At 33.7% G+C, this 18,542-nt stretch overlaps 1 protein-coding gene across 1 annotated transcript in view; it reads left to right on the top strand.

Moving 5' to 3' along the window:
- The window catches only part of LOC123678083 (uncharacterized MFS-type transporter C09D4.1), a 28,502-nt gene extending 14,566 nt beyond the window's left edge, over window positions 1-13,936 (top strand). Inside the window, exons 3-8 of the mRNA XM_045614882.1 lie at window positions 2,767-2,991; window positions 7,285-7,426; window positions 9,159-9,361; window positions 10,501-10,604; window positions 11,667-11,774; window positions 13,036-13,936. Coding sequence (XP_045470838.1) covers window positions 2,767-2,991; window positions 7,285-7,426; window positions 9,159-9,361; window positions 10,501-10,604; window positions 11,667-11,774; window positions 13,036-13,306 — 1,053 coding nt within the window. The 3' untranslated portion in view covers window positions 13,307-13,936. The remainder of the gene's footprint in view (window positions 1-2,766; window positions 2,992-7,284; window positions 7,427-9,158; window positions 9,362-10,500; window positions 10,605-11,666; window positions 11,775-13,035) is intronic.
- The last annotated feature ends 4,606 nt before the right edge of the window (window positions 13,937-18,542 follow it).

Here is an 18,542-nt window from a genome sequence, read left to right on the forward strand (position 1 = left end):
CATTTTTTTTTGATCTGGAATATTTAGACTAACTAAGCTATATCGTAAAAAAATGTTATCGTACTCATTGGCATTGACAATTCATGGCAAGGTCAATTTGCACTCCTTTTACGTTTAGTGCTTCACATTTCTAGATTTTCTACAATAAAATATACTGGTTACTTCCGAATTTGTAGATAGAGTTAGATTTTTGGGTAGAGAGGTCAATGAAAATTTGAGGCATTTTAAACAACATTGAATTCTAACCACAAATAAAATATATAGTAAGCATGTTATGAATCAAATTAATCTTCACAATGAAATATTACTAAGTAATATTTGTGTTGCATGACATTTTATGCTTGGCAACATCTTTGAATTTCAGAATTTTCATGGATAGTTTGTTGATAAATATTAATGTTAATTGAAAATACCCACTTTAATTATTAAAAAAAAAGTAAATAAATGATTACTTAGAAATCTGCCAAATAGCCTATTGAGACTTGTAACGAATAATATTGGGATATGATAAACTAGGTTTTTGTGTGTTCAAGGTGGATCATTATTCTATTTGGCCACAAGTGTCTTCAGCAGAACGGTATCACTTACAATACCAACCGTGAAGCACTGTCATTTGACTGTGTGGGTTTGTGAAGTCATTGTTCATATTTTTTCTTCATTCAGAAAAATAATTCTCAGGAACGGTAATTTTGACATTTTGGAAATGAAGCATAGAATGAAAGTGAGCCAATTTAAGTTTTGAAATTCACTAAATACCATTCGCATTTTTCGTACACCATCAAACTGTTAATTTCCATAATTTGCATTTTATTCAGATTGAATGCCAATTTTCAGAGTAACCTTCATACCTCTATGTCAATCTTAGCGTTAATTTAGTTAGGTTCAGTAGTTACGATTAGGTATTCTGGGAATACCTATTTTTTTGCACCTCAATGAGGATCACCTTGATTTAGAATGCAAAATATTTCGATGGAATATTTACGTGAAGAATATGCAGCTGATATCATTTTCTTTTCGCCTCCTCCTTGTCATGTGTTCATTGATATAAGCAAAAATGAGCCGAATTTTATATGGATCCTTCAAATTGTATAACTCGATTAAAGTGCAACCAGCTAATTTTTTGCATCACCTGTCTTCTGAGGCGTAAAAATGAACTTACTTAAGAAGTTGAGAACTGTCTATCGGCAGATCGTCAGTTTTCCTTGAACTATATCGATATCGATATCTTCAGTCTGGATCAAAAGTTAGCAAAATACGCGAAGAAAAAGAATTATTATTTTCAGGTGTATAATAATATCATACGATATTAATTATCTATCTGGTTAATGTATCAACAAAAATGCCATCAACATAACCATTGTCAAACAGAAGATTTCCACGCCATTTCATAGGAATCATAATCGAAAGTAAACCAAGGAGAATGCATGTCATCAAGGAAGAGTAGCGATATACCGGTTTCACCCTTATTAAGGATCATCAGTACCGCATAACTCAACCCAAGATGACAAATATACGGGACTGAAGGAATACCGTCCAATCTAATCGACAGTCCTGATTTTCAAGACGTTTTGAATTCTTTCTGTAGCAAAGGAGCGATTTAGTAACCGCATCTATTGATTATTTCTTCCATTATTATGCAATAATAGGATTACTGCAGCTGATGTCCTTTGTTTTCTAACTATCAACCCTGTGAAAAATAAGAAGCAACACCAAGAAGGCGTTGAAATTTTGGATAATATTTACATGGAATTGAAATTTTAATTTGTTAGTTGGAGATTCTATATGTGACCGACCTTCTTATATCTCCTCGATTCTATCGTATCGTGATTGCCTTGCAATGGTCACAATAATTCAAATTCAGCTTAAGATTTTCATTAAATTGAATTCCGGAAGGAAAACAGTGTCAAGTTCAAACACCAAGATCATTTACGAGCGAAATGTTTACATATATTGTTTCTGAATATCTAAGTGGATGGTTCAGTATGAATTCAGCAACTTTACCGCAGTTCGAATGTTGTGTAAGGTTAGATGAGATTGAGCCTGAATTATATGTGCCAAACTCAGTTATAGGGTGGTTTATCCTTATTTATTGCTGTTATGCATAATCCAGAGCTCCATTCTACCATATTAGCCTTAAGTTCCACTAAGAAGAGGGATCCACTTCAGAATATTTCAGGGATTTAGTAATCATAGAATCGATCTTTAATTAATTTGACTACGTACAACGTACAAGTCAGCTGTACCCTCAGAGTAATACACATAGATAGAGGGAGCATATGTCATTTTCAGTAAGCAAATGTGGACATTAACTATCAAATTTGACATAAAGCGCGCGGAAATGAAAACATATTAGTCATACGATATTTCACTGAATTCGCGAGTTTCTCCACAAAGAGCGCACTTCTTCACTGTCCCATAGTGAATCAAAGTTTCATATTAACTCAAAATTAATCGAAATAAATACCAACATATATCAGAAATTCAGAAAACAAACTTCAAGCGCGCCAAACGTAGTGAAACAAGCGATGACACTAGGAGAGCAAAAGTTGCCAAACCTTGGATTTCAGCAGGTAGATACAGAAAATAAAAAAATTTCTGCTTATTATTAATTCGACAATTATCACTCAAATAAATATATTTCATTCTATATAATACACATTCATAATGATTGCGTATACTTCCTCTATCTATGTTAATTACTCTAATGGCCGTACCAATAAAATAATAGAACTTTTGCCAATGAGACTCATCCATTCTGTTTTTTAGGGACTACGAATAGCAATCATATTGGGAATATCAGGAACATGTATTGGATCATGGATTAAAGTACTATCAATTGCTCCAGACCGTTTCTACATAGGTTTTCTCGGGCAGAGCATTGTGGCCTTATCACAGGTCTTTGTATTATCTGTACCAGCCAGATTAGCTGCAGTTTGGTTTGGACCATCGCAGGTTTCCTCAGCATGCAGCATAGGAGTTTTTGGTAATCAGGTGAGTCGTCACAGTTAAAAAAAAATATATGTTGAATACGTGGACTTTAAGAATAATATCACCTTTATAACACTTTTGATACACAGTTGATTTGTAGGGAATTGTCACTGAGATACATTCTTCAGTTTGAATCAAGGAATCATCTCCGAAACTACTAAACACTATAATATTTCTGTCAACAATTTTTGCGCAATGTCTGTGATTTTCGGATTTTGAGACTGGAATGGCCTCAAATGATAAGGTGCAACTAATTGATGACGAATCCATCCTCAAATTCGATTCTGTCCGTCCGTTCGTAATCACGATTATTTTCGAATGAAAGGACGTAGAAACTTGAAATTTGTTGTAGATTTTGATCTTGAATGCTGCAGTTGAGTTCGTGAATAGGCAAAATTCTAATATGGGTTCTGTAAATATGACCGTTCAAATTTTGTTTTCTTTTAAATTTCAAAACTATAGATTGGATTGAGATGAGAATTTGTACTTCGGATTAGAATGAAAATGAAAAACCTCGTGACATATTTCATATTGATCGTTTAACCAGAACAAAAAAATATTCAAGAAGAATATCGAAAAAAGTTACCCAATATTTCCGTAACCATAAAACTGACGTAGTTGAGATTTTGGTGTGATTTGAAATAATATTAGTTGTACAACTTTGCTTCCACCGTTTTGCAATAGATGACTGTAGTAGTAAGTGGTAGTCGAAATAAATAGATCGTAGATGTCATACAATAAGCTCTCAGGTATTTGTAAACGTAACGCCTTCGAACTATTAGTCGATTTTTGTCTGCATCATATAGTTATTCTTGATTTAACATGTCAACTTACGAGATCAATTCTCGTCATTTGCTGGTTTTAATTTTCTGCTTCAATATGAAGAAATTTGCGGCTGAAGCTCATCGAATGTACTCAAATACCTATGGTGAGGCCGCTTTTAGTGAAAGAACGTAACGAGAGTGGTTTCAACGCTTCAAGAATGGTGATTATGAGGTCGAAGACTCGCATGGTGGTGGAAGAGAGAAGGTTCTCGAAGATGCAGAATTGGAGGCATTACTTGATCAAGACTCGTATCAAGCACAACAAGAAGTGGCAGAATCATTGGGAGTGACGCAAAAAGCCATTTCAAAACGCCTTAAAGTCATGGGAAGGATTCAGAAACAAGAAAATTGGATGCCGTACGAGTTGAAGCCAAGAGATTTTGAACGGTGTTTGTTAGCTTGTGAACAGTTGCTTGCAAAGCAAAGACGGAAGGGATTTCTGCATCGCATTCTCCAGACGTTGCTCCCTCGGAGCATTTGTTTCGATCAATGGCACACGGCCTGGTAGATCAGTACTTCCGGTCTTATGAAGAAGTGAAAAATTGGATCGATTTTTTACAATAAAGCCTCGAATTTCGGAAAAAAACGGTGGAAGCAAAGTTGTACGCCTATGTATTATAAATAGGGAACTTTTTTGTTTGCCTAATGACAGCATCAGTTGAATGTATGACAATAAAAATAATACTTTTTGCAGTTCCTAGAAATACATAGATAGCGAAGTGATTTATTCCTAGTAAAGAAGAAGCTACTGTGTAATATACCTAATTTGAAATTGAATGAAATGATTTTGTCGCTACGGTGGCCCGTAATGATGGTAATAATGTTTGATCATAGCAACGCTTCTCTGCATAGAAATGACTTGTGAAGTGGCATCATTATGCAATTGTTACAATGCGACAATTTGTTTGTATGAATGAAATGAGGGGTCTGTTTATACTGTTCGGATATCCTTCTTTCAAAAGTTTTCCTCTTCATTTCGACCTATTTAAATTTTCCTCATATTGTCTCTCTCGAAATGATTTCACCTTTAATTTTAACGAGTTATCTGATTTTACATGAGATCAGACATCCAAAACGCGAATAATTCATAAAGGAAATCAAACTTTTAATCACAACGTCTCATTATTTAATAATTTTGCAAATTGTCTCATCTTTCTATTCGTAAAGAACTTATGATGTATGATTACATGTTTTGAATTTTTTTTTCAAATTTAATAGCAACTAGACTTTGACGTTGAAATTAATACATATTTTGCTCTGAGCTATAAATGTTATTATTAGGATTATTTCTGGGCAATCAATTTTTTCAGATGTAATTTGACATGTAACGAACAACGATAAAGATTAGGCACTATAGAGGTATATGCTTGAAGTTCTCCTTTGGGAACTTAATAGTTACTAACAGGTATATTTATGATGTCATCAAAATATGAAAGACGTTATACTGCTTGACTTTATTTGAATCACTGACCAAGTGGATTTGAAAAAAAACTTGAAGGTCAAACGTGTTTTGACGGTTGTGCTAATGATTCGCGTAACATTATATCTAATATTTTACAGGGTGATTAAATTTTCAGTTGACAATCTGGAACAATAGTTAATTTCAACAATATATTTGAGGAAGAAAATGTATACATTATGTTTCTTATTTTGTTCTATGACAGAGATGCCAAAAATTCGTCTAGTTGCATGCCCTTTGAGGCCTTCAGATCCCAATCTTCTTAATGTTTTTTTTTGAAAATTCTTCATTTACATCTTGAATTCTCTACTATCACCCTAAACAAACTGTTTCTCTTTTAAGTAAAAAAGGAAGTAAAATGTTCTCAATATTGCATGAATAATCCTTCATTCAGATTGATCTGAAGGATTTTACAATAAAAGGTTTCATTTTGAATAGCCCGATGTAGCCAGTGACAGCTGCCTATGAGCAGATGTCATCTTTCGACATTCGACAAATGAAACTAAGTTGTTACTGAAAATTGAACGATATACGCTTCAACAACGCATTGAATTATAAAAATGGTAGAAATTTTGCAGTTATATTCGTAAAACTGAAGAACTTTTGGGTCGTCTTGAAGCACCTTCTCAGACGACAATAGTGGAACTGATGGAAAAATTAGAGCTGTTGGATCAAGTTGGCATTGTTCAAAAACCCCTACATCTTCAAAGTGTCACTATTTGGTGCGGTTTTTGAGCTGGTTGTGTGATTGGATTTTACTTATTCGACAATGAGGCTGGTACAACTCTTGCGATGAATGGATTGCGATACCTTTAGCTATGATTAATGATTTTTCATGACAGGAAATGCTAGTAATTGATGTATTTTCAACAAGACGGCTCTACGTGTCACACAAGCAACGAAACGAAGGCAATTTTGCAAGAAAAGTTTCCTTGCTTGTTATTTCTAGAAGAGATGATCACAAATTTGTAATTTGACACCTTCCTCTTACATAGAAATGAACGTCCATTGATTTTTTTTAAGATAGACCCTTTTTTTAATATCAAAATGAAACCTCCCCATGTAAAACCTTGTAGTACTAGAAGTTATCAATCGTTATTTCGAGAATAGAATAATATATAATATGTATGAAAAACGATTTTAATATGACTTTTGTTAAATTATTCTGTTGATATTCGTGGAAAATAGAATCTCAACCATCTAATTTCAATTCTACCAATCAAATGCTGAGCTATTCAGTTTCAATTTTAGAATGTTAGCGTTGAAAAAAATTTGTGGTCTTATTATTCACAAGGCTTTGTCATTATCTTGGCTATTAACTATCAATGCCAATTATATATATTTTTTTCATTTCTCTTCGTGTGAAAAGAGAGCAGTACCAATCTATATTATTATTAATATTGAGTAAACGTATGATAATTACTAGTTGATTTAGCAAAAAGCACAAAATGTTATAATTCCACTTGATTCTTTGCATAGTCATTCTCATAGTTGTTTTTTTCAGCGCAAATACTGAATAAAATAGTGTGTACAAGACATTTTAGACACGCTTGTGGAATTAGAGGTGTGTAATTTCTGCATGACATTGAAGCACCTCATTCTAAATGTATATGCACAATTGTTTGAAAAGTTTCAATTTCATCTATGCACTTTTAACACTAACACTGCTTCATATGGTTGTTCAGTGTCTTTTTCTTAGCTGTAAGTCGTTATGGCGTCACAAATTAGTCTTCAGCTCATTTGGAATTGAATCTATAACAGTTCAAAAGGTAAAAAATACCAAAAATGGGAGAGGAATATTTGGAATTGAGGAAAATATATTCATGATACATTAATCTCTCCTACTCTGGAATAGCAAAAAGATATGAGAAAAGAAATAAAGAAAAAACAAACAAAAAAAAATTTTTGCTTGCTCTTCATCTAACATGAAGTGATATATTTAACAATTTCTGCTGAAGATTAGTAGTGAATGTTGTCTTGGCACTTCTTATTTCTAATGTTACTATGTTTCAGCTTGGTATAGCCAGTGGCTTTCTCATACCTCCTCTACTAGTGAATTCGAAAGGAACCAGTGATGAAATACAGCATGATCTTTTCATTCTCTTTCTTGGAGTTGCCATCTTCACAACAGTATTATTTGTTGCTATTATTTTATGTAAGTATACGCTTTTGTTTTCTTGATAATCAATCAGAGTTTGTTCTATGTGCCTCATCTCATAGAAATCAAATAGAAAACTAAGATACCGTGGTTTTGGCAATCACTGTCAGTGTCTTCACTGTCATTAAAATTGAAAGTCAACATGGGAAAAAAAAATAAAAACAAACAGAAAGCTCCTTTCCTCGACACAAAAGTCCTGAAATATTTCCTATTTTTCTCCCAACTGGCCTTTTGTGTCATGATGTACATCATTCTATTGAACTTGAAGATGCCCTACAAAACGCCCAAATTTGCCCCAATACAAATAGATGAATCTTGGTATACATGATCTCTTCGCAGCTTATATATTTGGAATTATACGTTTGATATTAATAAAGGTGTTTGTGTTGAATTTAACAAGCAGTTTTTTGAGAATTTTTGATCAGAGAAATCAATATGAAGTTCTAGTTGTTTTGGAATCTATTTTTTGGAGACTTCATGCTTCAGCAAATGGAAAGTGTGGAGTTTTGAATACATGATAAATGATATTGGCCATTCAAGTTCTCATCATTATTTCGTTTCATTTCTGGCTTCGGTTCTAAATCGAGGTAAAGGTTTTTTGAGCTGATTCTATATCAATTTGATGTCCTGAATTCAAATAACGTATTCATTTTTTACCTAAGAGCTGAAATTTATAAGATATACAATTTTAGAGAAATATAAGTTACATGATTTTAACTCAAATCCGTACTGTAGTGTAGTAAACAAAATTAGATACGAAATTTTTATTTTAGTTATACAAAGTTCAATATTATGTCGTACTTACAAAAAAAAAACATTGGAGAAATCAAATAGTCATTCAACACTTCGAAAGCTTGTTTTCCGCGACATTGTTGAATGCTTTTTAAACAGTCCCTTTTTAAACTCCAGCACTAATCTGCCATCATGTTCATGTCCCATCTTCCTTGGTGGCGGTCTTACATTCCTTTAATATCTTGATTGAATCTTTCACCTAAATGTCTCCTAAATTTTCTGGAAAACGGTCTGAGTGGCTGTGGAAATAGTATCTTTTAATACTCATATTGCACCCTAAGGATTTGAAACTTATAAGCATCTTGTTGCCTAGAAAATTTTCTACGACTGCAAAAAATGAGATCCAAGCTTCTCGTACAACTTGATTCATTGAATATATGAAGGCAGGATCCTTAATTGTCTTATTTGTGGGCCGTCCAATATCCTTGCTTTGAGCTTTTGTGTGCTCAAGTGTTGCATTTTACCCCTATATATACAAAAAAAGACCCATTCTTATCAAGGGCCTGTACAAATTGCTTCATTAAGCCCACCTTCATATGTAAAGAAGGAAGTATGATTTTTGCTCTTACTTACCAGAGTTAGGGGACTAAAGGGTCATCAAAAGGTAGAGCTGATAGAGAAAAACGGATTTCATGTACAGATTAAGCGTCCCAAATATAGTTAAAATCAGCTCTTAAATCCCTGTTGTTGCCTGTGTTATGTAAGATATTCATATTGATTTATATATGGTGATTTAAAGGCCTCACTTACAAAGAGGAAAGAGTGCTAGATCATCCATGTTTAGAAAAATGGCATGATTGAAGATGAACCAAGTGAATTCATGAAGATTGTGGTTGAAAATTGAAAGGAATTTGTTTCAATTTTAAGCTTTATACAGAATTTTTGTTAATGCTATTTTCAATATTATCTGTATTTGCTTACCTGTATTTTTTTACAGTTTTCAAAAATGAACCACCAACGCCACCTTCATATGCTCAAGCTCAGCAGCAAAATGATGGTCAGGTGGATTTCATAGGATCTCTAAAAAGTTTGTTGGTAAATGGTCCATATATCCTGTTGCTTCTTGCTTATGGAATCAACGTTGGAATATTCTACGCCATATCAACTTTGCTCAATCAGATAATTCTACAGTATTATAAGGTGAGATATTACTAGGAACTAAGGAACAGAATTACTTAGCGCGGAAACCGTCACGTGAGGAGAAAGCGTTATGACACCTACAGGTGATCTTGTTTCTCCCTCTTTCTATTATATATACATAGGCGTACAACTTTGCTTCCGCCGTTTTTTGCCGGCTTTTTTTGAGGCTTTATTGTAAAAAACTGGTTAGGTACACATGTATGATTCAAAGTATTGTCCATCGCTGTCCACTACTTCCTCTTTCGGGCAACGTACGAATCTCGCGTTGAAAAAACTGATCAACTTTCGAAGCCATCCAAGAATCGATCCAATTTTTTACTTCTCCATAAGATCGGAATTGCTGATCAGCCAAGCCATGTGCTATTGATCGAAAAAAAGGAGCAACGTCTGGAGAAAACGACGGGTGGGGTAGGACTTCTGATCTCAACATTTCCAAGTATGTCTTGACCACTTTCGCAACATGGGGTTGAGCATTGTCATGCTGTAAAATCATTTTAGTATGTTTGTCTTCGAATGCTCGGCTCAAACGCATAAATTGGGTCCGATAACGATCGCCTGTGATTGATTCAGTCGGTTTTAACAACTCATAATACACTACGCCGAGCTGGTCCCACCAAATACTGAGCACCTTCAAACCGTGAATTTTTGGTTTAGCCGTCGATGTGGAAGCATGGCCGGGATATCCTCATGATTTTCTGCGCTTGGGATCATCGTAATTAACCCATTTTTCACAATTCGAACAGTTGTATTTGTGCTATGATGATAATAGTTGGAGGTGAAGTTCCATATTTTTCATACTTTTCCAAGAAGAATCATTAGAAATCCTTCTAGTTTTGGAGTAACAAACTGAAATATGTATATATTGCATAACGACTTCGAGCTGAAAATAATTACGTATTTTTTGCGTAGTATAGTTTTCCGCGATTCCAATAGAATTTACAATTTCAAATTCATCTCTTCCCAAATCTATTTCTGATGAAAAATGTCACATTAATAGCAAACGTTACAGCTTCATATTTTCCTACGTGTTCTGATATTAGAACATGACCTATTTACTGGGGTGTTTGTTTATAAAAGCGATTATCACTGGAGCTTATTTAAATTCGAAATTCTCAAAACTAATCGATATTTTATTTCAGGATGCAGAGGCAGATGCAGGACGAATAGGAGTATTGATCGTTTTTGCTGGAATGCTGGGATCTGTTATATGTGGAGTTATATTAGACAAATTCCACAGATTCAAGTAAGTTTAAAAACCCAATATTTATTTCAGTGACCACAAATTCGAGTTGAGATTCTGCATGTAGATATACTGCGCGCGTAAGATGTCTAAAATTCAGGTGTATCAACTGATTAGCTTTTGTTTTCCCAGTTTTGAGAATATTAGATAAGCTTCGTTATGTCAACTGTAGGTGGCGCTATCAACAAATTAATATTCTTGTTATTTATTATTTGTGAGTTTTGTGCCCTTATGGACCTATATATGTATATCTTTCATTATAGTTATGATCTATGGAAGCAATTCTTGTAATTGAAATACCAATAAACTCTCTCTCTATTTTAAATATTTGAGTTAATTCCAGTAAACGTTTCCTGTTTTGTTTCACGACTTTGCATGATCATACTCGGTTACACATCGCTTTTGATTGGTCAGTATCGGGTTTTAATTAATGTATCCAATCAAAATGAACGGAAAAAGATCGAAATGACAAGTATGACATTGCGGCGCCGCCACGAACTAAAACTAATATTTTCAATTTGGTCGAATGTCATTCCATTCAAAAATTGACGAGTGCATTCACCATGTTTTTAGACATCTTATGCACGCGTTATGTTGTAGAATAGTTGTCAATATTCTATGAATTTGTTGCTGAACGCATTCGATGAGTTTCCGCTACTCAGCGTATGCTACGGAGCAGTTGCCATCTTTGGTATTGAATTTATTTTATGCTACTTTTTGGTTATATGTTGAGTAACTGACAACCATTTTTTCAATAAGAATCCCATTAACTCAGGAACTGTTGAGTTTTCACCCAAGGTATGGCCTATTGCCGAAATTGTCGTCAAAGAAACTATCTAATGATGCACTAATATACTAGGTTTGCCATTTGAAATGAAAAAGAAGTAGTCTGTTTTCGGTATAACCGGGAGTTGTAGAGATCTAAAAATATTTTAAGGAGAAAGATCATTGTCTCAAAACCCAATGAGCAAATTTTCAGCTCAAAATTATGATTAGTCCTAATAGGCCATCCCGGTGAATCACTCTGTATATGAGAGACTGATTCTCTTCATTTTGTGTTTACAGAGAAACGACTGTAGCTGTTTATGCAATGTCACTCGTATCCATGGTGATCTTTTCGTTTGCACTCGATAAAGGAATGGTCCATGTCTACATTGTTTCTGGTTTATTGGGGTAAGATATATAAACTTTTTCAGCATAATTATTAAAGAATGAATGTTGCTAAATTGGAGGTACAAACGAAAATGAATCCTCGGATCATTTTAGGAAAAAAAAGTCTCATTAACATAAATAATATAAAATTGGCTAACACCTGCACTTGATAATGAATAAAGAAAATACAAAAAGAAAAAGAAGTAGGATTTCCAAGTATCTAATATCATACGATATTAATTATCTATCTGGTTAATGTATCAACAAAAATGCCATCAACATAACCATTGTCAAACAGAAGATGTCCACGCCATTTCATAGGAATCGTAATCGGAAGTAAACCAAGGAGAATGCATGCCACCAAGGGAGAGTAGCGATATACCGGTTTCACCCTTATTAGGGATCATCACTACCGCAAAACTCAACAAAAACTTGTTGAGTTTTGGTTATGTTGATGGCATTTTTGTTGATACATTAACCAGATAGATAATTAATATCGTATGATATTACACACTTGGAATTCATACTTCTTTTTCTTTTTGTATGTTCTCATTACCATGTACCCGCAAACGCTTTGTTTGAAGAAGCATTCATTTTACTTTGTACACCCATTCAAAGAACACCCTGTATTGAAACAACACTTCACCGATAGAAGCTCAAGCTCAAGAAGCTGCTGGGGTCAAGACTACTTCAAATCAGCGTTAGTTATCCAATGAGCTATGCGTATGCTAAATTTGCACCAGCTTCTGATGGGACCATTCAGTGTCGATACAACTCTGTTGCATAGAAGATTTGTTTTTTTCTCTATAAATTAGAAACTTTATACAGCTTCACGAACAATAGATTCCGAAGCTCTAAATACATGTTGCAGAATTGTAGGTTGCCTAGAATTCCCAACACCGTGGTTGGCTATTTCTTTACTTAATACTTTGTACCTTCAATGTAGGAACACCCTGTATAGAAACAACACTTGACCGGTAGAAAGAAGCTGAATTCGAATAGCTTCTAGAGGGACATTCACATGAGTAGAATAGGTTTCTGATTGGTCAAGACTACTTCAAATCAGCGTTACTTAGGTATCCAATGGGTGTATGCTACATTTGCACCAAGAGCTAATCAGACCATAGAGTATCAATACAGCTCTATTGCATAGAAGATTTGTTTTTCTTCTTCCTTAATACAACATTAGAGTTCAAAGCTCTAAATACATGTTGGAGAATTGTAGGCTGCCTAGAATTCCCCAACACTGTGGTTGGCAATTTCTTTATGAAATCCTTTCCAGATTCTTCATGACGGGACTGTTACCAGTTGGATTCGAGTTGGCAGCAGAACTCACCTACCCTGAGCCGGAAGGAACATCAGCTGGTCTCCTGAATGCAGCATCCCAAGTGTTCGGCACAGCTTTCACAAGCCTGTATTCCTTCATCTTCCACAACTTCAACGACACCTGGGCCAACGTCATAATGTCTGTGATGCTGCTGATCGGCACCATTCTGACGTTTTGCATAACGTCAGATCTGAGACGACAGGCAGCCCAAGTCAATAAATCTTGAGTCAATTAAGCGATTTAAAAAAAATCACCAATTCCGACAATAATCGAGTTTAAAGCATATATTTAAAATTTTATATGTTTCTATGGAGGATTTGTATATATTTTTCGAGTGAATTGGAGCTGTGAAAAAGGCAGTCTAGTTGGCCGCGAGCCATCTCGATTGTCTGATGTTATTACAACAGTATTCCAAATAACTACAAATAACCTAACCTTTTAGTGAATGTAATATTTATTCAGAGTTAGATGATGATGAAATAGTTATTTTTGACTGATATTTTATTCTTCTATTTAATACGTAGTTTGTTTTCTATTGTTTCCACCCATCAAGTAATAATCAATTTTCAATGTGAAAATTTATTTTTATTTTGGAGAGGATAATCTGGAAAAGGAATGCTCAAAGCAATGTTTGGATTCAGGGAAATGTACCTTTAAGCAAAACGATGTCATATCAATTTTAATATCATGGTACCTATACAATCTAAGTTTCAATTCTATTCTCATTTTGATCTGTACAATGACAATAATTGTAATTGTGAGGAGATGATTCCAATGTTACGTCAAACAACGAATTATTTTTTATATATACCTACTTGTTGTTGAAATTTTAATATTTGAAATGGATGTGCTGAAATGGTTTGAAAAATCATAGTGATAGTATCGATAAGAATGAGAGTAAATTATATCCAGATTTGTAGTGATATAGTGATAGTATTATGTAGTAGTTACCTGTTCAGACAAAGTATTTATATATTTGTAGTTGTTCCTAAGAAGCTGGTCTTCTTGTTTTAACTGTTCGATTATATGTTGACAGTAACAGTCAACTATGTGTAGTAGTTTTAATAGAATTTTTCTCACTGTTTAAAACCCTTAAATTATTTCTGCCGAATTTCGATGTTATTGTTGTGAAAATTGAAGCCAAATAAAAGAGTACTCTAAAAAATGTTCTTTTATTTTATTTTCTCAGCGAAAACATATTTGTTTCAAGCTTGAATATTTATTTTCTTAAAAATATTTTTTTATGTCACAAAAGAAGGAATCATTGTTCATTGAATATTGAGGAAATTGTATTATTTGATCTGAAGAGAAAGGGGTTCAAACCCCAAAAGCTAAAAAATATTTCCGTTTAAAAGTTCCTTGATTTCAGCTCCGATTTCAAACATCCGTTCACTATTCATCAAAAGATTTTGCTAAAAGGAATCTGTACTTCCCACATGATCAATAATTCTAGTGCTGACTTTTTTTGGCGTTAGGCCAGAATGAAAATTAAATCACAACAGAGTCGAATTTATTCTCGACATTTCTTAAATGTTATGCAAATGATACGGATGAAATATTTGGCATAATCAGATAAAATTATGATATAGGGTGCGCCATGGCTAATACCCACATTTCAGAAGGCTGGCAAAGAAAAGTATGAGAGATATTAAGAAAAAATGGAAAAGCACTGAAATGTAGAAAGGAGCTTTCGAGCGTTCTTTCATTAATAAACCAATTGCATCCTTGGAGATCACATAACTGTGTGTAGGTATATCTATCTTTGGTTTACAAAGGTGCAATTGAACGGAGGCCCAAAGTATCTGACTTCATTTCTCTGCTGGCCTCTTCTATTCTTGATATTCTCATTGAATTTGTTATAGTTTTGATGGTGTTATCACCAAGAAATTTCGCACGAAGCTAGAAATCTTCATTTCGAATATACCGCCAAATTTTTTACCAACCCCTTTTTTGTCTATAAAGAAATATCCAGTAGATACCTATTTATTTTCCAATATTCTCTTTGAATTTTCTGTAGTTCTGAATGTTCTGATCAAGTAATCGACATTAAATTCCGCATGAAGCTTGAAATCCTCATTTCGAATATACCGCCAAATTTTTTACCAACCCCTTTTTTGTCTATAAAGAAATATCCAGTAGATACCTATTTATTTTCAAATATTATCTTTGAATTTTCTGTAGTTCTGAATGTTCTGATCAAGTAATCGACATTAAATTCCGCATGAAGCTTGAAATCCTCATTTCGAATATACCGCCAAATTTTTTACCAACCCAATTTTTGTCTATAAAGAAATATCCAGTAGATACCTATTTATTTTCAAATATTATCTTTGAATTTTCTGTAGTTCTGAATGTTCTGATCAAGTAATCGACATTAAATTCCGCATGAAGCTTGAAATCCTCATTTCGAATATACCGCCAAATTTTTTACCAACCCCATTTTTGTCTATAAAGAAATATCCAGTAGATACCTATTTATTTTCAAATATTATCTTTGAATTTTCTGTAGTTCTGAATGTTCTGATCAAGTAATCGACATTAAATTCCGCATGAAGCTTGAAATCCTCATTTCGAATATACCGCCAAATTTTTTACCAACCCAATTTTTGTCTATAAGGATATATCCAGTAGGTAGTAGGTACCTATTTATTTTCCAATATTCTCTTTGAATTTTCTGTAGTTCTGAATGTTCTGATCAAGTAATCGACATTAAATTCCGCATGAAGCTTGAAATCCTCATTTCGAATATACCGCCAAATTTTTTACCAACCCCATTTTTGTCTATAAAGAAATATCCAGTAGATACCTATTTATTTTCAAATATTATCTTTGAATTTTCTGTAGTTCTGAATGTTCTGATCAAGTAATCGACATTAAATTCCGCATGAAGCTTGAAATCCTCATTTCGAATATACCGCCAAATTTTTTACCAACCCAATTTTTGTCTATAAGGATATATCCAGTAGGTAGTAGGTACCTATTTATTTTCCAATATTCTCTTTGAATTTTCTATAGTTCTGAATGTTCTGATCAAGTAATCCACTTGACATTCCGCATGAAGCTTGAAATTGCTATTTTTTATCAACAACCAAAATTATAACTCCGTTGGTTTTGTGGTCACGTAAATATTCAGTAATTTTTTTTTAAAAATTCGTCTTCAATATTCTATGGTTCTGATTGAGCTATCAACATGAAATTTAGCACGAAGCTAGAAATTATTATTTAACATCTGAATGCATCATTTTATCTCGATCGAATATGTAGTTTTGAAATCAAAAGGAGAACAAAGTTACCAACGGCTATATTTACGGAACCCCTGGTCGTATTATTCCCATCAACAAAGTTAACTTGACAATTTAAAGTTTTCGTTCGGGAGTCATCGTGTTCACGGCCGGAAGAATGGAATTTTTGAACTTCGATAGAGCATTATCTTTTATTAAGACACTTTCTGACTCGAAATTCAGACATTGTGACGAAATGAAGGAGCGATCTCTTCGGAAAAGGAGTGTGCAAATTGAAAAGTTACATAATGCACATTTTTCGAATGATGGCTTTCTCGATTTTGGTGGAGGATTATTTGGACAAGTTCTTCCTCCAGTGAAATATTCAGTTCTTTCAAGGCTCTTGGGTGGCGTTTCAAAACCTCGATTTCGAGGAAAACCCATATATAGAAACCATAGGGGTAAAATCTGAAGAACGCTAGGGCCACTGAAGCTGCTCGCTGACGTGTTAAACGATCTATGGATGTTGTAGCATCATCTTACTGGAAGCAGAAGCTCCCTATTTTGTTTTTAATCGAATATAAATTCGATTTCATGAAGTAAGTTCAAATATATCTGAACCATTTTGAAAGATTCATAAATCATAAACTGTTAGAAATACAATATCTCTTCCTGAACTACTGGCATAGTGAAAATTTATTTACATATTCATTCTGGGTTGTGGCATACTCATACGAACATCATTCATGTGCATAAACATAAATACTATTAGTGCATGCATCATGTTGTTTCGCTCTAATAGTAAAACATACTTACATAAATAACACTTATGCACCATCGTGCCCTCAAGCGAAGCATATAATTTCATTAGTAACACTTGTGCTGTTTCTTATTCAATTGAACTGAACCTATATAAATTGTTTTTAATTGTGTGTCTGAATATTTTCCGGAAATGCACCTCGTGGTGGTGACTCTCAAAAAGGTATTTTTGAGAGGAGCAGAACTATCTTTCCGAAAGGGCTGTAATTTACGAATTTTGAGCTTCGAGTGGTCTTAAACGATTGACATCGACTAACTGATGAATAATAAGAGGTGAAATCAATTCTGTCTGTCCGTCCGGCCACCAGTCGCGCACACGACAACTCTCGAAATGAGATATTTTAGATTTTGATGAAATAGAGCAATATTAGTAGACCTCACAGAACAGTTGGATAGCTATGAGGACACATTAGTGGAAAAGTCTTGTTTCTGATTGAGCACGACTACTACAAATTAGTGTAAACTATCCAATAGACTGTTCGTATGCTTTTTTTGTTTTACTTGTACCCTCAGTAGCTGATCTGTATACATAGTTCTGAGACTTTTGTGTTTTGTGTGTTCAGTTCATACAGTTCATCTGACTTATTAAATTCTTCTTTCTGATCAGGTTATCTTTTGGAAACGAACTGATTCGTTCCAAATATTTTAGTACTCGTATATTGATTGATTGATAAGATTGTACCTTTGCAAATAACCTAAAAAATTTTAAATGAAGGACTGGATTTTCGTAAGGATGTCTTTTTCATGACAAGAGACGAAGGAATATTTATATATAGAAATGGTAAATTTCAATTGTATCGATTTGATTCTGACGAGATAAGTTTGAAAGCAGTGAAAAATTTTTCCATGATTTGGAGCAGAAATATAATAGCATTTATTATTTTCGAATTATTTTTGGTTTCTCCAGAAAATGTTTCAGTTTGAAATGCTTATAATTGAAACACTGTGTGTATAGCGTAACTACACTCAGGTGCAATAAAAAAGCAAAAAGTTGATATTAAGTAAGATCTCTTAGTTTTTATTTTTAGTTCAATTTTCGAACTTTTTCTTCTAAACTGTATAGATGAAATTATTAATTTCAACTTGCGTATTCACTCTATTGTTGAGGGTCCGCTCATAAGTCACTATACAGGGTCAATTAAAAGTTAATTGTTGAATCCTAATTTTGAAACATCCTGCGGAATAATTTGGTGGTCGAATTTTTTCAAAAAACCAATTTTTTTTTTGAGGACCGATCATTTTCGACATACTTATGATTTTCTGGTTGATGACTAGTTCATTTTCAAGAGTGGAATGAACTTGTCGTCAACTAAGAACTAAGAAGAGCTAGAGGTGGTAAAACAAAATATTTAGTTGTAAAAAGTACGTTTCTTCAGGGTTTTAAAGTTAGAGTTGAACTGATTTGTTTTCAAGTTTGATTTT

Source organism: Harmonia axyridis, chromosome 4 (genome assembly GCF_914767665.1).
Source record: "Harmonia axyridis chromosome 4, icHarAxyr1.1, whole genome shotgun sequence".
In the NCBI taxonomy this organism is placed as follows: Eukaryota; Metazoa; Arthropoda; class Insecta; order Coleoptera; family Coccinellidae; genus Harmonia; species Harmonia axyridis.